The sequence below is a fragment of the Podarcis liolepis genome (assembly GCF_965112155.1).
Source record: "Podarcis liolepis genome assembly, chromosome: 15".
Lineage (NCBI taxonomy): Eukaryota > Metazoa > Chordata > Lepidosauria > Squamata > Lacertidae > Podarcis > Podarcis liolepis.
Genome location: NC_139566.1, coordinates 31,157,562 through 31,180,031, shown reverse-complemented (window position 1 = coordinate 31,180,031; position 22,470 = coordinate 31,157,562). Strand labels below are relative to the sequence as shown.

At 42.6% G+C, this 22,470-nt stretch overlaps 1 protein-coding gene across 4 annotated transcripts in view; it reads left to right on the top strand.

Moving 5' to 3' along the window:
- Nucleotides 1-6,132: 6,132 nt before the first annotated feature.
- LOC310695073 (clathrin heavy chain 1-like) overlaps nt 6,133-22,470 on the top strand; it is a 61,298-nt gene continuing 44,960 nt past the window's right edge. For 3 of the 4 annotated variants that reach the window (XM_083478992.1, XM_083478989.1, XM_083478991.1), the window contains exons 1-2: nt 6,660-7,103; nt 18,962-19,169. In XM_083478992.1, the coding sequence (XP_083335118.1) occupies nt 7,062-7,103; nt 18,962-19,169 (250 nt within the window). In that variant the 5' untranslated portion in view covers nt 6,660-7,061. Of the gene's footprint in view, nt 7,104-18,961; nt 19,170-22,470 lie in introns of all 4 variants that reach the window. The other variant, XM_083478990.1, reaches the window with a different exon arrangement.

The window sequence follows — 22,470 nt, the reverse complement described above, 5'->3', positions numbered from 1 at the left end:
TCGAATCCCCGCGACGGGGTGAGCTCCCGTTGCTCGGTCCCTACTCCTGCCAACCTAGCAGTTGGAAAGCACACCAGAGCAAGTAGATAAATAGGAACCGCTCCAGCGGGAAGGTAAACGGCGTTTCGGTGTGTTGCTCTGGTTTGCCAGAAGCGGCTTAGTCATGCTGGCCACATGACCCAGAAGCTGTACTCCGGCTCCCTCGGCCTATAAAGCGAGATGAGCGCCGCAACCCCAGAGTCAGCCATGACTGGACCGAATGGTCAGGGATCCCTTTACCTTTTAATTTATCTGTAAATATTCAATAAACCATTTCCATCCTTTCATAAAAAGTTTGTTATCCTGATTTCTTATTCTGCTGATAAGTTTTGCCATTTTGTACCCATTCTTCCTTTGCTGGGACTTCTGTTTCTTTACACTTTTGGGCAAGTAGCATTCTTGCTGCTGTAGTAGCATACATAAATAAAGTTCTATACAATTTAGGCAGCTCTGTTGTTATAATTCCCAAAATAAAAGCTGCTGCTTCTTCTTTTACAAAAGTTATTTTGAACATCCTTTTCAATTCGTTGTATATCATTTCCCAGTAAGCTTTAACCTTACTACAAGGCCACCACATATGATAAAAATAACCTTCGCCTTTGGGGAAATTTAAGCTTGTTCATTTCATAAAAGTCACATACCGGTACCTCTTGTTTGTAATAAAACCTCAAATTGGTGTACAGAAAGAACGAAACAACTGTTTAAAGCAACTACTTAAAACAATAAAAAAGAATTAGAATCAATGAAAACCTGAAAACCAGGCATGTCAACATCCTGCACATCTGGATAGGCTTCCCAAAACAAAAATGTTTTTTTAGCAGTAACCAACAAGGGTATTGCAAAGGCGGTAATTGGTAATCATTAAATGGGCACAAGATATAGGACATAATATACAAATGGAAGAATGGAAAATAACTTTGGAAAGTTAATTTAAAATTTACTGATTGCATATTGTTAAAAGTGCATTATATTAAAATGATGTATCGATGGTATATTACACCTGCGAAAATGGCAAAAATGTATAGAACAAGCTCTAATAAGTGTTGGAAATTTAAAGAAAAGGAAGGTACGTTTTTTCATATGTGGTGGAATTGTAAAATAATAAAAAAACTATTGGGAAATGATTTATAATGAAATGAAAATAATGTTTAAGATAACATTTGTTAAGAGACCAGAAGCTTTTTTATTGGGCATTTCATGTGAAGACTTGCCAGAAGATAATAAGAAATTATTCATGTATGCTGCAACTGCGGCTAGGATTTAGCTAGCCCAGAGATGGAAAAGTGATGAAATACCAACGAAAGAACAATGGCAAGAAAAACTGATGGAATATGCTGAAATGGCGAAGTTAGCAGAAAGACTTAAAGACAATGACAATAGACTTCAAAATAGACTGGGAACCTTTTATGTTATATCTACAGTAACAATGTAAGGAAATGAACTCACTTGTAGGGTTTGACTAAACACTTAACAATTAACAAAATAAGAGATAAGACAACAAGAAGGAGAAGTGAATGTGTTATGTCCTGAGTTGAATAGGATCCAAAATGCAGCAGTCTGATTGGTCCTAGAACAATAGGATTCAGAATGCAGCAGTCTGGTTGGTCCTAGAACAATAGGATCCAGAATGCAGCAGTCTGATTGGTCAGCAGGAGCCACCCAATCCAACTCCGGGTGGAAGTGAATCCACAACCTGATTGGCCTACAGGAGAGTCCCAGAATTAGCCAGTCTTCTATTTGAAACTTTTTATCTGTTTGTGGTTATATTGTTGGTTATTATTGTTATATTTGTTTTATTTCTTTTTTCTTTTCTTTTTGTTTTATTGGTTTCACAGTATGTGTTGTATTTGTTTTAAACTTAATAAATATTATTGCGGGGGGGGGGGGGAGAGGAAGGCACGCTTGGCAAATCCACACCGTGATCAACTCCCACCCGAAAACCAATGTCCCCACTGTGGAAGGACATGTGGATCCAGAATTGGCCTCCACAGTCCCTCACGGTTTCACTGTTAAAACCGTGTTCATGGAAGACAATCTTACTTAGCTTTGTATGAGTGATCGCCAAGGAAGGAAGGAAGGAAGGAAGGAAGGAAGGAAGGAAGAGAAGAAGAAGAAGAAGAAGAAGAAGAAGAAGAAGAAGAAGAAGAAGAAGCTGGGATCCCAGCAGTGCTGGTGCCAACTCTACCACTCCTGCCCACTCAAGGTCTTTAAAGGGCAGAGGGCTGCTTTCTTTGCAGTTGCTACTTTAAAAAGCCTCGTGGTTTCGCCCGCTCGCTGGATCACAAACACAGTTGTGGTTGTACGCAGCAAGGCCTGCTGAGCCTTGGCAGCTGATGTACTTTCAACCCGTCTGCGGAGCGATGAGATACCGCTGGCACACTCCCGTCGCCTTCCGAGGCAAACCACCACTTTTTGCATCAAAGGCCCATTGGAAAGCTAAGGAAGCTGGTGGTTGGGGGAACGTCTTCCACGTTTGGCACGGTCCCCTTCCCAGCAACCTCACGAGGGAATGATGCCTGCATAACATGAAAAGTGGCTTCCGTCAGGATTGTTCTATTTACAATCAAACAGTATATCAATTTTGTTAACTAATTTTTGTTAAATAAATCACAGTAAAGCGGAGGAAAGCAGCAAATTTACTGTTTACCTGCCATCTGAGCCTACAGCCCAGGTGTGGGGAACCTTTTCCACCCTGAGGGCCCCTCTGCTAGTCCCAGTGCTTTTTTTCTTTAAAATATTTAGGGGTACTCTTATTTTGACTCCAGAAAATCACCATTTTATAGTTCAAATCGGGAAAAATAAATACAGTAAATGGACAAAATACTAACATTCACAAAGTGTTTAGGGGTATGCGTCCCCCAGGAAAAAAAGCACTGCCCAGTCCAATTTGTTTTCATATTGTGGCCTAAGTTTTTCATGGGATGCGGGTGGCGCTGTTGGTTAAACCACAGAGCCTAGGACTTGCCAATCAGAAGGTCGGCGGTTCGAATCCCCACGATGGGGTGAGTTGCTGTTGCTGGGTCCCTGCTCCTGACAACCTAGCAGTTCAAAAGCACGTCAAAGTGCAAGTAGATAAATAGGTACCGCTCTGCCGGGGAGGTAAATGGCGTTTCCGTGTGCTGCTCTGGTCCGCGAGAAGCGGTTTAGTCATGCTGGCCACATGACCCGGAAGCTGTACGCCGGCTCCCTTGGCCAATAAAGCGAGATGAGCGCCGCAACCCCAGAGTCGGTCACATCTGGACCTAATGGTCAGGGGTCCCTTTACCTTAAGTTTTTGGTGGAGTTAAAGCGCTCTTTTCAAATGTCACTGAGATTACTGGAAACTGTAGTTTGCTACGGGTGTTGGGAAGGGAACCATAGGTCCGTGAGGTCAGCAAACTTAACGAACTACAGTTCCCCATATCTTTTGGGGGCGCCATGACAGTGAAAGTGATGTAAGAGTGCATTAAGAGTATGGTGTGGATGCAGTTTAAGGTAACTTTCAGGATTAAGAGGAAGGAGCAGTAGCCTCTGGATTAAGCAGACAGCAAGTGAAAGACTGACAGCAGTGAAGAGGTGGTGGAAGAATGAAGGATGGGGGACGTTCCTACTGCTGGCCTGTCCAAATAGCACCCTAAAAGCATGAGCCAGGGCTGAATGAATGACCCCCCAGATCATTTGAAGATCAGGTTTATCTGATGAATTGGGTGCCAATTGGCCACAGATTCTGCCACAAGGATGTGTGAATCTTTCGGTTTTAGGTTTTATCAGTTTATAATTTTTCACTTCTCCACATTCCCAAATCAGTTTGAGAGATATATACATATTTAAAGTCCACCCGAAAATCCACCAGCCTTTTAGTGCAAATTTCTCTTGATATACACACTTGTCCGCAATTTTGTACACAATTTTTTGCAAAGCAACTTCCCATAACTTAACAGAATTTTTGTACGTTATTTTTCCCATTATAGATGCAATTTTTGGCATACGTTACCCAGGTGTAAGCATTTTTGTACACATTACTCAGCTTGAAAAATGCCTTGCAAAATTCAGAGAAGTGTGGTTTCATTTGCATGTTGCTTGGGAACGTTTAAGTTCGCCTTCAAATTTGAACAGCCGAGGGCAATGGGAACTTACTGCCTCACTTAAGTATGCAACAGGATTGCAGCCGTAGGCTTGTAGACATGTCTACTCAGATGTCAGCCCCACTGAATTATATGGGTCTTGCTCCCACGTAAACATTTATGGGATTGCTTACACCGCAGTCTTATTCTTTGGAGCAGCATTCTTGTCAAGATACGACAAGCGCCCACTATCTGCAATCTCCGGAAACAATTGGAGACATTTTTGCTCTGACAGGCTTTCCCAGCAGCATAAATGAGTATTTACCATAAGTGAGGGTTTTAATCTTGTTTTAAATTTGTTTGTTGTTTTAACCTGTTTTGAACTATCTAACATTGAAGCCACCTTGAGATGGTGGGTTAGAAGGCAGTTAATAAAACGGAGATTATAATAATAAAATAATGGTGACAATAATAGCTGAGAGGAACACACAGAATTCCGCGACTTCATTTTTTTCAGAGCAGGAGTGATGATGTCATTTGTCATTTAAAGAACTCCTATACAACTTTAACCGTCATGGGTTCCCCCCGAGTTTCCTCGGAACTGCAGTTTGTTAAGGGTGTGATTCCTTACAATGCACATGCACCCATAACAAGCTACAGTCCTGCAGATTCCCCATGAGTGTGAAAGTGGAATAAAAGCAAGTAAGTGTGGTGATACTGAGGCTAGCATAGGGTGCTAAGGAAGAGAAAGGAGACAGTGAACCAGAGGCTAGAGACTTATTTCCTTTTCTTTGATGGGGTCCTTACTTCATGCTAGCAGTTCAAATGCTATCCTGTCTTTGCATGGGAGTTTGCATGTCTAGTTAACAGCTAATTAAAGTTTTAAGCGGCTGAAAGTCTTTTGTCAAAGCTCAGGTGTGTCTCACAAGCCCAAAGGATGCAGTCAGGACTGTCAGCACCACTGAGTTCAGCACAAACAATACATTCAAGGGAGGGAACGTTCTTTCATAAGTCGTGGACTTGTAAAAGGGTATTGGGAAATGATACAAAATGAATTGGAAAAAATGTTTAAAAAACATTTCCCGAAAAACTTTCCCCCCAAAGCCAGAGTCCTTTCTGTTGGGGATGATTCAGACTGAAATTCCCAGGTGTCAAAAAAGGTGATTTATGTATGCTACACTCTGTGGCCCTGTTTTGTTAACCCAAAAATGGAAAACGAGCGAGGTCCCAACCAAAGAGGAGTGGCAGCTTAAGTTGACAGAATATGCGCAGCTTGTAGACTTAACAGATAGAATAAGAGAACAAGAAGAACATACATTTAAAGAAGATTGGAAAATGTTTATTGACTATATGGGAAATAATTCTGTAAAGCTGAAAACGCTGGCAGCATTAAGATAAATTCAACAGTGTAAATAAGTTTTGATGGATGCAATAATGGAATGCTGAATGGTATAGTACTTTTTGTAAAACATGTAGGGGTTTATGGTGTGTAAAATGAACCATGGAAAGAGAAGAAGGGAAGTCATTGATAACCTTAAGGATGTAAAATGAGTATTTTAAATTGTAAAACAGAAAGTTTTAATAAAAATTATTTTAAAAAACCCCGAACTATACATTCAAGAATGGCACATTCCGATCCTAATAAATTGAGTTTAATGCCATGCGTTGTTCTTTGGTGTGTGCATTTGGGTGTGAATAATAGCGGATCAGTAGAGCTGCCTGCAACTTTTGGACTTTCCTTGGGGCTATTGGAGGTCCTGAACCCAAACTTTTACCCCCACACCACTGTCTGCGGCGTTACAATACGCCTCTCCCCTTCTCCAGCAAGAAATCTCCTTTCCTTCCAATGTCAGAGCACAATCCTAACCATGTTTTTTAAAAAAAAACAACTCGGAAATAAATCTCGTGGGTATCATCAAGAGACACGATCCCGTAGTCATTTGTGCCGGGCAGGGTCGTGGTGCCGATACAACATAGCGCTTTACAACGGAGGAAAAGAAGGAGGGAGGGAAAGAAGGAAGGAAGGTCTCTGCCCCGAAGCGCTTTCATTTCAACATTAGGAGAGACGCAACGAAAATAGAAGGGTTGTGTGACTTGACAACAACTTCGATAAAGCGATTCCAGGCTCCTCAAAGGACGAGTCTCCTTCCAGACTGGGGGGAATAGCCTGGCTATGGGGCGCAGGATAAGCATAACTGTGGGCTCATGGAAACCATCCTAAGCGGCTGCAGGAAAGGGACCAGACCCTCTTCGCCTTGGGCGGAAGGATATATCTATAGCTCTCCTCAGAAACAAGTGCCCCCCCCTCTTCAAACTCAGCAACCCTCCCAAATCCTGCCCTTTTTTCCGACACCCCCCCTTGAGAAGAAAATGAGCCTCGTGCGCGCTTTATTTTTATTTTTTTGAGGGGGGGTGGGAACTTGAAGAACGGAATAAAAGAAAACGCGGTCCACAGAGGGGACTATTTGCGCTTCGAGAAGACCCCCTGCCGTCGCGCCGCCTTCGCTCCTATCTATTTCCGATTTTATTTTTGTTGGCCTGAGGGGCGGAGGGATTTCCCGAACGGGGTGATAGGGTCCGGGAGCCTGAGACAAGAAAAGGGAGCCGGGGGTGATGGAGCAGCGGCGTTCGGAACGGGGGTGAGGGAAGAGGAGGGGGGGCGGTGAGCGGCGCGCCTGCGCAGTCCGCGCCCTCGCCTGCCTGCCTTCGCGGAGCAGCCAAACCCCCACCTCCCCTTGCGCGCGCGCGCGTGTATATGTGTGTGTGTGTGTGTGTGTGTGGGGCGCAGGCAGCGGCTCCCTTCTCTGCCGCCGGACCCACAGCGTGCCCCCTCCCACATCCCCTCCCCTTTCCTTTCCTTTTTTTTTAATAATTGAAACCTCAGGAGCTTTCCTGCGCTTCTCTCTCTCTCTTTATTTTTGGGAGTCCCCCCCCTTTCTTCCTCTCTGAGAGGGCTGTTCCCCCCCCCAAACCCCCACAATGGCTCAGATACTCCCCATAAGATTCCAGGAGCACTTTCAGGTGAGCAACTATTTGGGGGGTGGGGGTGAGGGGAAAGGGATTCCCCCCCATCTTCCTCCCCCCCACTCATTTCAGCCTTGAGGGGATGGGGAATGGAGGGGAAAGGGTGGGTGGGTGGCTTGCGGCCTAGTGTGGCGGTGGGCTCCCCCCCCCCACCTGGGGGAGGGGTTTGAATGGGGTTGAGGGGCGGGAAGACTCCTTGGGAAAGGGCTAGGGGTTCCCTTCTAGGGGGTGGGATGGGGTGGGGAAGAGGGCCAGAGAGGAGGAATTGTGGGGCATCTCTCGGTTGGGGTGGGGGGGGGCTCTCTTTCGTTTTTATAAGCCTTTATTGTTTGATAACCTTTTATTGTTTCCTTTTTATAACCCTTTATTCATTCCTCCTTCAGGCAGGATGGCGCAAAGCCTTCCCTGGCTTTTAATTTGTCGCTTGGGGAATGGTGGTGGGGAACATATATTTATATATATAGATAGATAGAAGACAGACAGACACATATATACACGCACATGCATATTGTAAAATCAGAGTCGTGCTCTTCATTTCAATTATTTTGCCCTTATTGCACCTGATTCTGGCTTGGTGATGTTTCCTAGTTTTTGATGGCAGCCTTTTGCGGGTATTTGTGCAGAGTCACTGGCTGCCTGAATGACTGACTCCCCTCCTCCTCCCCCTCTCTCTTTTTTTGGTGTGTATGGAGAGGGAGGCTCCGAGTTGCTTGTCTGCATTACTACACCATAAGGAATATTTGTGGGGAAGGGAGTGCAGAGAAGGACATCTTCACATTAGAGCATGGAAAACGGGCCGCACCTGCGTCCCTGCATTTCTGGGTTTTTTCCGGCCGATCCATCGGTTGTGGGGTGGTGGCCGCGGCTTGTGTTTGGGAACCTCTGAGCCCTGCAAATGGATCTGCAAGATGGGGAAGGATTGAGCAAATAGATTGCATCTTGTTCCCGAGAACGGCAGGGCTCTGAAAATCTGTTCCCTTCTACAGTACTTCTGTCTCTTCTAGAAGCATTCCTGATGCCACTTTAAAAACAAGAACACAACGCTACTCACTTGGAGGATGGGCTGCTTTAAGGAAATTGATCCCAGTCTCAAATAGTGAGGCAAAGACTGCAGATAGTTACGTGAAAGAACTGCTATTTGGGGTGGGGAGAGGAGAGAGAGATTGCTCTGAATCAAGTGTTTCTTAAGTGTTTGCTTAAGAAAAGGCAGTTTATGGCAGGAATTAAAGGAATTCTCTAAATGAATGAGAGAACAGGAAGTGGACTTGGCAAATGCTCCCTCCTTTACCCCTCCCTTCCCCTCTTAGGACAGAGGCATCCATTTCAAAATGTGAACTGCCTGGTGACACCATGCCTTTTGTTAGTGTTTAGTACTGTGTGCTGAATTTCACATTTCTCATTTAGTGTTGTTTAAACATCTTAGGTTTCCCCTAGTGAGTGGTATGAGCTAAGTGCTTCATAGTTCCCATGCACACAAGATGTAGTTGTATTACGCACTTGGCCCTATAGACGTTTCTCCATATAGCTGAGTAACAGCAACAAAATACCGTAAAAATGAAATTGGGGTGTGGGGAGAAAGCTTAATGACTAAGGGCTTATTAGCTGGGTGCGTGTTGACTTGGAAGTAAGTTCCACTGTGTTCAGTGAGACATATGCCTAGGATTGCAGACTTAAAATTCTCCCAACATTTGTACTCCACATGAGTTAAGTCTCATATTTGGATTCACAGGAAGTATTAGTTGCACATAAGTATCACATTTCTATTCAGCTTGACTTTCCAGTAGATTCCTTAACACTGCAAATCACTTAGATTCTATGGCTTATCTTCAAACTTTCTTTAAAAATTCTTCTGATTTATTTCAATCACTGTTCTTCAGCTAATTGCCTTCCAGATTCCTTTTTCAGTTGATTTCGCATTCTGCATAATTTCTTCGGTTTCATTAGCCGCTGGGCTTTCTGGTCCTTCAGCTTCTCAATATTTATTTCAGTTATGTCCCTCTGTTCCTCCAAAGAGTTCCAGATGGTGTACATAGCCCCTTCCCCCTCTCCATTTTATTATCACAGCAAGCCTGTGAGGTGGTTAGACTGAGAGATGGTGGCTGCCACAAGGTCACCCAGTGAAGTACATGGCTGAGTAGGGATTTATATTTGTGTACCCCCAGTCCTAACCTGACTCAACCACTAAATTGTACTAGCCAGGACCTGTGCAGTGTTTTAACTTATCTGAACTTGCACAAGCCATAACACCAGCTTGGTCAGTGAGTGATGGAAACATCACTGCCATAAGTACAATAAAGGATAAGCTGAACTTCAGTTTTGAACATGAGTGACTGCACTAAATACCGATACGGTCACTGCTGTAACAAGACAGTGTTACGCTGGCATTCCATATATAAAGGAAAAAGGTTCAGACTCGAAATACTGGATTTCTGTATATTAACCAGACACAAGCTGCAGGTATAGTTTTAGAAGGGACAGTACTGACAGATTGGTGTGTATGGTGTGGGCATCTCTCAATATCTTTCTTTCTTTGTGGGGTAAATAACATAAACACTTTTCTGAATGGGTACTCTGGGTGTTCTGTTGTCCCACACAACTTCCTGGGAGACTTTCAGACGGTCTACAAAGTTTTGGGAGGGGGGGGAAGCAGACCAATTTATTATCGTGTAGGCTTGGTATTTAACCTTTTACTTGTGTTTCAACAGAAAATGAGATAACTAACTCTTTTAAAATTACATTTTAAAACTGTATTTTAACTGGAAGATAATATAGTTACAAGCACTCTTAAAATAGACTCCAGAATCCCTCAAGGTGGTTGTTGTTTTGTTGGACAACTTGGTGCAATATGTAGAGTGAATTATATCAATCTGTGGGGAGTTTGCCTACCTTCTTGAGTTGTAATTCCACAGATCCTTATTGCTTAGCCCAGGGATGGGGAACATGTGGCCCTCCAGATCTTATTGGACTAAAACTCCCATCATTCCTGACCACTGGCCAAGCTGGCTAGGGGCTCATGGGAACTATGAGTTCTGGAGGGTCACAGGCTGACCATCTCTGGCTTAGAGATGCCATTGCCAATCATAATATTAAAAGGTGCTATACAGTATTTTCATATGTAATCATAAGCCATTGCAATATCCAGTACATTTTACTGTAACATGAATTACAAAAAAATCCCTACTCATTTACTGTTTAACTCAACACTTCAATAACAGAGTTGACAGTCCCCTACTATCTGACATTCTTCATCTCTCTTCACTATTGAAATCTTGCTGGCGATCATATGGGATTTTGCCCATTTAATAAACAAAACAGCAGATAGAATGATAGCCAAGTCAAATATGATCTGGTTTGTCAGCAAAAAGGCCAGTAAGTCCTCTCCCAGTCGAGCCTCTTTCCCACACTCAGTGACTTTGCCTGTCCAGGGCAATTATATAGACTGTACTGTTAAAGGGGTGTCACTTTGAACTGCCCTAATGTAACCAAATAGTTTGTCTTATGCAATCTTGCCAGGAAAATTACTCTTGCACACTTTGGATAGTTAAGTTTGGTTCTGTATGGTAGAAGAAAACTCTTGATACTCAGCTTTAGGTTGAAAGGAGATAGTCTTTATATATTAATCTCTGCCAATAACTCATAAACCTAAATCCATGATACACTGCCTTATCAGGCCCCAAACTATATATGTTTGTTCTCCTGGCTACCTTTGATATTCTGGCTGCTTTGTGGCTGCCCATTTATTTTGGATAACATAATCCAGTAATAGTCCTGCTATTTACTAAAGATGCCAACTTCAATAGATTAGCTTTGTCTCTTAACAGAAAGGATGACATACCATATGGTACTCAGTTATTGATTTTGAATGGATCCAATCTTCTTCAGATCCATATTACCCCAAAGCTGTGCTCTGTTGAGCAGCTGGCCTACAACTTTTGCCTGAAAAAACATTTTTGAAGTGTATGTGGACTTGATTGAGTTGGAATTCTGCCCTGGAAGTATTTGCATTTTTGTTTCTAGATCATGGTGTAAGAGGAAAATCAAAGTACAGGCAACTCCTCACTTGTGCACAATCTATTTGAATGTGACTGCCCACGTGTGTGGGAACACAAGGCTTGTAAGGAGACCCTCCCCGGAGCCTGAAGAGGACAGAGAAGAGAGAGGGGCTTTGTTTTGGATGCTCGGCCTACCTGCCTAACAGCTGATGCGTGGGAAAGTGCCTGCTGCTGCTGCACTACCCTGTATGTCAGCTGCTAGGTGGGAAGGCTGAACAGCCTCAACAAAGCCCTGCTGTGCCTCCGGCTTGCGAGGAGACTATCCCCAGAGTCCGAAGAGGGCCACCTTGTGAGCCACAAGGACCCTCCAGGGTGTTCCCCACTTGCACACATTTTGCTTATGTGCAAGGAGCCCCTGATTGTAACCTCCGCGTAAGTGGGGAGTCACCTGTAATGACTATGCTGCTCTTCAATGACTGAAATCAAGTTCCAATTCATTCAAAGGATGTAGCATAGGCATGGAGAAAGCTATGAATGCCATGGTACTTTAGTTTGGTTGTGTTGATTTTTGGAGAGTCATGGAGGAGCTAAACCTCTTCAAAAATTAAAGGGAAACACGGAAGAATATCCTGTTTGTCTGATTAAAATAGTTTGTGATGTTTAATTATTACTTTTGTGAAAGCTTGGCATAAGTAACAACTGCATGCCAGCATCTACTAGCATTCCTTGAATTTCTGATCAGCCTACCTGTGAGATGAGTTGTCTAAGATATTCCTGAGACAACATGCAAGGTTATGGTCTTAAGGCAAGAACCTTGGTGCAAAGCACTGAAAGCATTTCAAGTCTGCCAGCATCTTATGACAAAAACGCCATGAGCACACCTACACATTCTTCTAGATGAGTAGCTGGCAAATCATTATCTGAATATAGAACCCCTCACTGACAGAATAATTTCCTAAGGAGAATGCAGTCGTGCTGAAAGTTCAAGGAGCAGCACCAAGGCTTCGAAACTGACTTCATCGATTCTCTTCATCAGTTCCATCCAGTTGTGCAGGAAGAAATAGCTAGGAAATAGTTTTGATTTACCAGTTTTCTGGCAATATTTTCTCACTAATGGTTGTGTAGTAGCAAACCACTTACTTTGCATGGGCTTTGTTAGTAGGTAACAGCCAGTGTCAGAAACTGAGATATGAAAGCTTGGCGCTAAATGGCACTTTAAACATAGGTTATGGGCGCAACAATAGAATGTCTAGGCGTGCTTTTTTTAATACAATGAAAATAAAAAGCTGAAAATGAACTGCAGCTAAACTGTTCATTTTTCACATGGTCTAGTCCTTCCCCTGCCCAGCCCCTAATATTCTTAAGAGAGTCTCTTCTCCAGTCTACAGAGAGTAGCTGTAAGTGAGGAGGCAGAAAAAAGGTCCTCCTTTTCTTCTACTCTGCAGTTTTAATGTGAAATCTTAGGCACAGTACTGCACCAAGAGCTCAGAAACTGCTTGTGCTAATGAAATTCCCTGTTGCAAAACAACAACAATTAATAATAATATTTATTTATTTATTATTTATACCCTGCCCATGTGGCTGGGTTTCCCCAGCCACCCTGGGTGGTTTCCTTTGACATCTGGTAGGAGGGCATTCCACAGGGCGGGCGCCACTACTGAGAAGGCCCTTTGCCTGGTTCCCTGTATCTTGGCTTCTCACAGTGAGGGAACCGCCAGAAGGCCCTCAGCTCTAGACCTCAGTTTCCAGGCAGAATGATGAGGGTGGAGACCTGGAACATTGCGCCTAGGATGCGCCTAGAACATTGGGAGTTTCGAGCACTGGTAACAGCTAAGCCATTAACCATGGCTTACTGAACTATCCTATGAATACAGCCTAAGTGGCCCTGCTTTGCTCCAACCTTACTCGAATGGGGAAGAAAACTACAAATGGCTGGCTTAGCATTACATCTGAACCCATGCTTGTGGTTTGTTTTGCCCAGGCAAGCCACATCTGGGAAGTGACCAAGAAACCATTTCTTCCTGCTTGTGGTTTGTTTAGGCATAACAAATCAGGGTTTTAACTTAGTGCTTATGGTATGTATCCCCACTCAAGACAAGAAGTGTAAAGCAACAGTACTCAGGCTGCATGCACACGATAGTTCAGTTAATTCTTTGAAGCTGCACATGGAGACAGCCAGTGTGACCCCAAAGTACATGTTTACTTGCATTCCTATATTGGAGTATTTGCTGCCTGCCTATCATAATTGCATATGATTCCCACTGGAAATTGGGTACGTGAATAATATAGGCAGGGATAAAATCTGCTTGTATAGAATCTTTTCTTCTGTATTGGGGTGGGGGGGGTATTCCTTTTCCTACATATGAACGTTAAATGCAATTAAAAAATAGCAGCCAACACCTTGACTAAAGAAGCTCTTTATGTACTGCTGTAAATGTAATGTGGCCTCTTCTCCCCCCCCCTCAGTCCCCCCCCCCCAGTTGTATATCTCCTGCAGTATTTGGAGAGCTCACCTTGCTGCAGTGTATCTAAAACATAATCTCAAGGAGACTTTGATTCTGTGTTCTTCCTTCCCTAAGCTTCACTCAGGCTTCTTCACATTTACTCAGAAAATAAAAGTGCAGTGCTTCTCCTGAAGATGCTCAATCCTTCACTTCGAAGGCTCTGCAAGAGTACAGAGTTGGTTGTGAAGACCACTTCTCTGCTACACAATAGTAAAAGGGATGGTCTTAATATAGACAGTTTGGCCTTCAAGGCTTGGTGTGTAGGGGAGAATTCTATCCTGATCTGCTAACCATGGCTAAAATGTTCTTGCAAAGTATGGTTTGGGCTACTTCTGATTTTGTATTACATGTGCTGGAGTTCTTGCTAATTGTTGAATAATCAGAAACTGAAGAGGGAGGTCAAAATAAAATTCCTTCCAGTAGCACCTTAAAGACCAAGTAAGTTAGTTCTTGGTATGAGCTTTCGTGTGCATGCACACTTCTTCAGATACACAGAGGGAGGTGTGGGAGATGACTAGATATGTCTGGCTGGGGTTGCAGGCATAGAGGCTTGAAGAATAGTTGTTCATTCCATCCCCCAGCACAATGACTGATCAGACTTGGCTTTGTCTTTGAATAAACTTGAAGCCTTGCAAGCCCTTCAGAGGGAATGACCTTTGTTTGGGGGCAGCTTGACAGGCCCTTTTGAGAGTTAAGTTGTTCCATCACTACCACCCCAGGCAATTGCAAGGGAAAGGCTGTTCAGGCTGTAATAACTAGAGATGCTCTAAAAGGTTGGGTAATTTCTTCACTGGGATCAGGCAATATGTCACAGAATAGTGGCAAGCTTTTCACCTCTCCACAACTCTTCATCATGCAAGGTGTTAGACAAAATAGGGGTGGAGAAAATAAAGAAGCTGTAGTAGAAAAAATGAAGCTGGATGTTGCCGCTTTAAGACCAGTTTTTAGAAGCTGTTTACATTTTTCAGTTGTGGAACACTGTACATTGCTGTGGAATACCTTGGGCAAAAAGGTTCATGACTGAATTGGAAAAAGAAAAGTGTGTATAATGGAGAAGTGTCCAAATATTCACAGGTCTGTGAAAAGAATAACTATTGCAGTAATTGCTCTCTTTGCAGTTTCCCCTGGGGATTACTTGGCCTTTTATCTATCTTTGTCAGCTAGTAGAATATTGGTAGTTTCAGAGCTGGTCTGACTACAGAAAAACTTCATTTAATAGGAACACCGAGGGGCGGATATAAAGTGACCTGCCCAGAACATTGAGCCAGATTAAAGGCCCCCTTAGGGTCTTCAGATTTCCACCTTTCTGAAAATAGTTTATATAGATACCTTCCCATGCTTCTGCCATTGCTACTGAAGAATCTAAGGCTCTTCTTGTTTGTGAATGTGGAACACAGACCCTGCAGGATCTGATTGTCTCTGCATGGGAATTGTCACCTCTGGTCAGCCCAATTAGGGCTATACAAGATTGAATGATCTCTGCAGGACTATATGAGATTGAATAATCTCTGCAGATTTAAAGATGGTACAGCAAGTATACTGATGTGTTTGTGGGCAGGACTTGAATTTCGTGAAAGCTGTACCAGATAAACCAGAAGGGACTGTTTTGATAGCAGCCCTTATTTCATACAAAGGTGTGATCAAACTTTTAGTTATGGAATTACTTCTCTTTTGGGTGGTGTGTGTGTGTAGGTGGTATGCAGAAGGAAACACACTTTAAATTATAGAAGGGGTAATACAACATTTCTATTAGCTGCTATTTTTATGCCTATTACAAACCGTTTCCAGTCATGTCTCATGAGAACAGCATGTAAGTGCAGTAAAAACTGCCTGTTGATGTAAGAATGGAATGTTGCCATAACTGGATGGCAAATAAATATGGCAAGGGGTAACCTCTTCTTGCTTATTTGGTGTTCCATGATAAAACTTGGAAATATGTTTGTCTCTCTCAGTAAACAGTTTGCTTATGTGCTGTATATACACTGTGCTCAAAGCTGCTGACAGAAAGCAGACAAATACAATGAGGACAGTATTTTAGATACTGTTTTTAGGCCACCTTTCATTCCATAGAATCCATGGGCAGTGTATACAAGATACAGAAACAATGCAACATTAAAACATGAACATTGCAAACAGGACACTAAATTCAGCAGCAGTCATAAAATAAAAGTGAAGCTTTAGATGTAACTCAGATGCCTGGGTAAAAACAGAAATGCGTCTTTAACTCATGCTGGAGAATTGGCAAAGAGGGAGGCAGCCGCATTTCAAACAGTAGGTAGTTTCACAAGCAGGTGCCACCACAGAGAAGGCCTTCTCCTGTGTCGCTACACAATGGACCTCACCCTGAGAAGAGACAACTCATCAGATATCAATGCTTAAGTTAGCAGATATGGGAAGAGACATTCCTTCATGTATTTGGTCCCAAGTCTTGTCAGGATTCAGCTTCAGTTCACTGGCTCTCATCTAATACCTGTACAGCTTCTCCTGATATTAAGATCATGTTGGGTGTTGGCAACATATTGATGAACATATACTTCAAATCCCTGAATGACTTCACCTGGTGGCTTTGTACAGATACTAAACAGCGTGGGGGACAAGAGGTAACACTCTGGATTCCACAGCATAAAAACCATGGAGTTGAGCAGCAGTTTCACAATGCTACTCTCTGGTTGCAGTCCTACAGAGGGGGTCAAGTCTCTGAACCCACAGCTGCCTCAGGAGGATACAGTGGTCAGTTTCAAATGTCACAAAGAGATCCAGGAGACTCAACAAAGGTTGCACTCCTCCCATCTGTCTCCCAGAACACTTCATGAATTGGGGTGATCAAGGTGCCAAACCCAGATTAAAGTGAGCCTAGATATTCCATTTTTTCTACCGCCCCCTCCCAAAGAGTGGCATCTTTCCCACCCCCAGGCTCTCAATAGCCATATTAAACATTAGAATACCGACAATATAATATGGACAATTGAAACATTAAAAATTAAATTCAGAAATTCGTATTAAGAGGTCTAAGGGTAAGATGTATATCCCAGATTGCAGCAAAAGAAAAAGATAAAACAGACAAAATTGAATGAATGAGCCTCCAACCCTAACAAACTGATGGATCTTCGTAATTTTTTTCTGGGGCAATTGTACCAAGGAACAGTTAATTGTATAAAAAAATTAATGTGAATATGACAAGCTAAATTTAAGAACTTGCAAGCCCAGTCCTTCCTTATCCTACCTTCTCAGCGGGATGTTGGAGAAACTTTTAAAAATTGATTAATACAGCACCTCTAATATGCTGCAACTTGCATACCTTCCAGCTATTACTTCCTCTCATTTTTAATGCATGTTTTGCTAGATAATTTTAGAAAGAAATAATCATATTCAAGGGCGTAGTGGGTCCTTCTGTTGCTTTTTGTTGGACTTCTGTGTTGATGGTTCCTGGTTCACAGTTAACTGTAATCGGTTTACTGCTGTTAAAAAGCTAAATATCTCAAGTAGACAATCTTCAGTAGAAGCTTTTGAGTCTTGTGCTACTGTCAAACGTACAATGTCACTGGCTGGTTCCCCACAGCAAAATGCTTGAAAATGGTTGTCTTTATTGGGGGAAGGATCATAGCTTAGTGGTTGAGCATCTCCTTTGCATGCAGAAGGTCCCAGATTCAATCATTGGCATCTCCAGGTCGGGCTGGGGAAGACTCGCTGCCTGAAGCCCCAGAGAGCTGCTGGTGCTCAATATTGGCAATACTGAGCTAGATGGACCCAGTGGTTTGATTCTGTACTAGCAGGTTCCTGTCTTTCTAGGACAAGCCTACAGAGTTGCTGATAGAAAACTTATAGTAAGGAACTTCCCTCTGTCCCATTCACTGAATGGATTTAAAATGAGGAGTACTGAAGTTGCACACAGGCCACAACGTTCTACTTCCTGTTGGTGCGGATAAACTTGCTTCAGTGTATAGACTTGCTATATGCTAAACATGTTGCCATTTATGGCATACAATCCAGCTAATAAACGCTGGAATAATAAATATGGGGAAGATTAGCACAATAGCTTGGGAATGTAACCCTGCGAAAACATTCTTTCAGCAAGAATGTTTGAGATGTGCAAGTTGCTGTGAAATCTGGAATAAAGCAGCTAGATTGAGCGAAACTAGAAATGTTGAACCCTGCTTCAATATTGGGGGAATTGGTACCATGTGATATAGTGTATAACGGAGGGTTTCCATGCCAGAGATGCCAATGGCTCTGAGTCAACATATGTTAACAAACTGCTCTGGTAACTAGGGATCTATTTCCAGAGAGGTGGGTGTGTTGACGCTGTGTTGAAGCAAAAACAGAATATTGTGGTACCTTAAATAAACAACATGTTAAAAGATTTAACAAATGTCATCATCTTTCATGGTCTCGCATCCACTTCACTGGCGAAGAGCACGAGAAGAGCTCTGCTGGATCACGCCAAAAGCCCATCTAGCCCTCCAGCCTGTTCTCACAGTGACCTACCAGTTGCTTATGGGAAGTCCACAACCAGGTCCTTTGTGCATTTGATGAAACAGGTGCCAGCCTACAAATATTTATGACCTAATGCATTTGTTAAGTATTGAAGGTGCCACAAGACACTCCTTTGTTCTTGTAGGAATTGATTGGATCTGGTTCTTGGTTTGAAGAGATTGTTGAGTACTATTTCACATGTAATGTAGCCTTCATTACGTATACTCCGGATGGGGATAAGATGGAGATAGTAGCCAGGTTTATGCAACACGCAGTGAGGATTCATGAAAGCTATGCAACACTGACTTAAGTGTTAGATGAAGGCTGTTTGTTGGTTGGGGGGTTGTTGTTGTGTTTTTTGGTGAGTGGTTTTTCTGTATTGAACCCTACTGGAATGCCAATAAAGGTTTGAGAATCTGACTACTATTAATTTCACTGGGTGAAAGCTTTGCATCCCTTCTACAACTGGTTGTTAAAAATGTAAATAGTCAGTGGGCTGGGTTATGAACATGGTGCATAGTGAAGCAGTCCCATGAACACTGCAAATCTTTGCATGGATATACCTGATCTGTATTCACAAATAGCTTATCTGCCCCCACATCTAATGTAATAGAGTAGTTCTTGAAGGTTTAAGTGAGCCACACTGAAGAAACACCAACTCTGTGATCACTGTGAGTTGCTTTCTGATCACAAAGATATATGTAAAACCTGTGTAGTCAACTGCTCCTAATGCCACTTTCCCCAGAGAGAAGTGTCTGTTCTAGGAATAAACAGTGATGGCATGGTGGCATTTTGCCACATGTGCAGATTTCCCCGCCAAGCAGTCCTTGTCTGTGGTCATGCAAGGTTTTTACCAATACTTTGCTTTTTTTTTTTTTTTTTACAGCTCCAAAATCTTGGAATTAATCCAGCAAACATTGGATTCAGTACCTTAACAATGGAATCTGATAAATTCATATGTATTCGAGAAAAAGTTGGTGAGCAAGCACAGGTTGTGATCATAGACATGAGCGATCCAACCACTCCTATCAGGCGCCCAATCTCTGCAGAAAGTGCCATCATGAATCCAGCTTCTAAAGTAATTGCTCTGAAAGGTAAGTTTTATTTTCTTTGCATTATCTTGGGAGGATTGTTGTGCAGCAGCACATGTATTGGTTCTGCTTTGAACCCGTGTGCAGTATGTTAAGATTTGGTTGCATTTTGGTAACCATTGTATCAGTCAGGGAATGCTGTAAATAATGGGATTGAGTTGTACTAGGAATGAAGTGGCTTGGAAAGTTTGCTTAATGTAGGACTTGTCAAAGCAAAGCATTAGGTTAATATTAAGATGACATTGCTATTGTACAGTAAGCTTTGAATTATTTTTTTCAAGGCTGGGAAAATCAATAGGCACCACCAATTCCAATACCTCTGGGTGTCTTTTCCAGCCAAGTACTGCTTTTGCAGGGCAGTATTTTGGGGTGGCAGGGAAGGCAAGCATCTACTAAATAAAGCTTGGATTGTGTTGCATGTTTGGTTTAAAGTCCTAAAACTGAAAAAGTAAAGCTTCTGTTGCAGCTAGTCCTAGAAGCTATGTGATCTTCCAGGTGCTGCCTAATCACCATGTAAAACTATCCATACCCAAGCAGATGCAAAAACTCATTGGTGTCTAATATATAAAATGGTTTCACTTTCACTGACTGTGTACTTTCTTTCCTGCATTCTTGTCTTAAAACAGATGGTGAGTTAACTTTGTACTGACACACTTCATGTTTAATAGTTTTGGAATGGTCTCATCTCATAAAAAGTACTAAATTCTGCAGGAGGCAATTTGGCATGTCACTTGTAGAGATAATTGTAATCTAGATGCTAAAATTTTGAGTTTGGGCAAATGAAACTATTTATCCTCTGAAACCACTTGTGACTTGATGGTAGTAACTGTACCAATAGATGGTTAAACCCAGCCTTAACCACAGTACAGTTAACTGACAAAATCAAGTCGCAATACTTTTATGAGAGACCTTTGCTGGCATGGTGTCTTGTGTGCTAGTCACTTCTTTTATTTTAAATGTGGTACTTGGTCTTAAAAGTCCATGGCAATGCTCGCAGGGGTCCACGATGCTACTTCAAAAATTGGCTTGCGTTGAAAATCTGTGAACAACTCGGAAGTATGTAGGCAGCTGCTACTTAGAATGCCCATGCTCACCAAAACACCTTGTTGGTAGCAAAGGGCTGTGAATGGACAACATGGGACTAATAACCCCAGTGTTAACTTTGACTTAAGATTCAGTACACACACAGTGCTTTAATTCTAATTGTCTTGGCCCCCTGTGAATCAAGCTCTTGGCCAGAAGAGCTAATATTTTGTGATAGCCCTTGGCATAACTACCTAATACACTATTTTGTTGCTATACCACGTGTGCTAACCCCAGAGATGCAAGTAACTGAACATAACTTAGTGTCTCATCCCCTCCCTCAATCTCCATCAAGAGCTCTTGCAGCATTACCACGTCACTTCCCACTTTTTTCTTTAAAAGAGTGTTCAGAAATAAAAGTGTTCAGATGAGTGGCCATGACAGCACATAATTATTTAGGAGGAGCAGTAACAGGGTTATAGCTTGCCCAGAAACCTATTACCCCAACGGAAACGTAGACCGACTTGTATTAAAATGTGGAGGAAACGTTGCTTTAGAAAAGCACTTAAATGTTCCCTGCAGATGGGAGTGTGGTGCTGGCAAACCAACTGCGTATTATGTCTTTCCTGAAGCTCAGGTTCCTTGTGTGAACAGTGAACATACATTACCAGTCCCTCAGAAATGTAATGCTTCTCAGAACTGTGATAAGAGTATGGTGCGTGCATACAAATTGCATTTCTGGATTGCATGTGGCATTCCTACAGTGATCAAAGCATTATTGTCCTTGTATGGATGTATCCTGTGTTTGTAATGTACCGTGAGAGCACCAGTGATCTGTGTTGGAACAGAATGGGGGGACGTAGTACTTTTCATAGGGCATTTCCATACACAAAGCATGGGAATGCAAAAAGGCAATTTCATACTCTACTCTTGCAGAGATGTAAAGTGTTCATAAAGCCTCTCCCCCTTCTCCCAAATTTGTCACCTGAGTAGATGTCTGGCTTTCAGTTAAGATAAGCAATGTAATTAAATGGTTCTTTTTATTATTATATATAAAAAAAACCTTGCTGCTTTATACTTAATATTTTTTTGAGGTGAGAATCCATCGTGGGCAAGCTTCTGTAGTGGGATGATGACATATGATCAGTTCTGCTGGAAGAAACTTTACTTGAGAGTGGGGGTGAAATTGTTGCATGTTGCTCTTCCCCTAAATTCTGTTGGAGCATTCCAGTCCTAGCAGCCTACTCGAACATGAGTGTGCTTGTTAGGGCTCTTCCTGCTCTTGGCATGCTCTCTCCATAACGGTTTTGTGCAAAGAAATTGTAGTTGAAAAAGCCACCATTATCACCAAGTGGGAGGATAGAATCTGCTTGCATCTATCTCATGGCCCCTTTTGCCTTGCTGTCTACATCCTCACCCCCCCCACCCCCGTACATGTATGTGTAAATAAACTCCACAACTGCGGCGACTTTTTATGCATCTGACTTGGGCTCTTGCCCACCAATGGCTAAGCCATAATCTAGCCTTTAAGGTTCCGCCAATATTTCGGTTTTGCTGCAAGAGACCAGAACTGCTATCCCTTGAAATTTGGTAAACAAAAATCGTACGCGTTCCAATTGCTTGTCAGGAACACACTGCTGAAGAGCGAGCGCTTTACAGTACTTTTTTTGTATTTAAATCTGACAGCATTAGTCTTCACTATATTGCTTTAATAGCAGGGCTGCATTCATAAAGTTGGGAGTTGGCACAGTAGTTCAAACATATGTGTCAAAGAACCCTGTGAGGAAAAATGTCTAAAATTAGGCATAAAATTAGTTTAGGCCAAGAGAACTCCCCCATCCTCTTTTAGTTGCGTAGGAAAAAAACACACTCAACCCCCCCCAGTCAAGGTTCAAAGGGTTACCCTGCATGCAGTTGAAATAAAAAGTAGAGGCTGAGGAATGCAATGAGAGTCAAACCTTTCAGGGACACTGTACACAGATGTGAAAAAACAAGATTTTGATTGAGTGCGGTGACTCTTTGGCATGCCTGAGGTAAGTTGTAGGAGGAAATATCATGGGGTTCCTAATGAAATGCATAAACCCCTACCCTGACTACTACTAATTTTTGTCAATCAGGCCCACCTTGTAAATTGTAATTGAGGAGACTCTTGGAGAATAAGGGGAGCTTGGCACCTTGCACTTCAGGCACTAATCTTAAGGGACTGCAAGCAGCTGCATTTCCTTAGGATCATTTAGAAAAAGCTGCTTCCTCCTGGATCCCTTTTAGTCCGTGTGCAGCG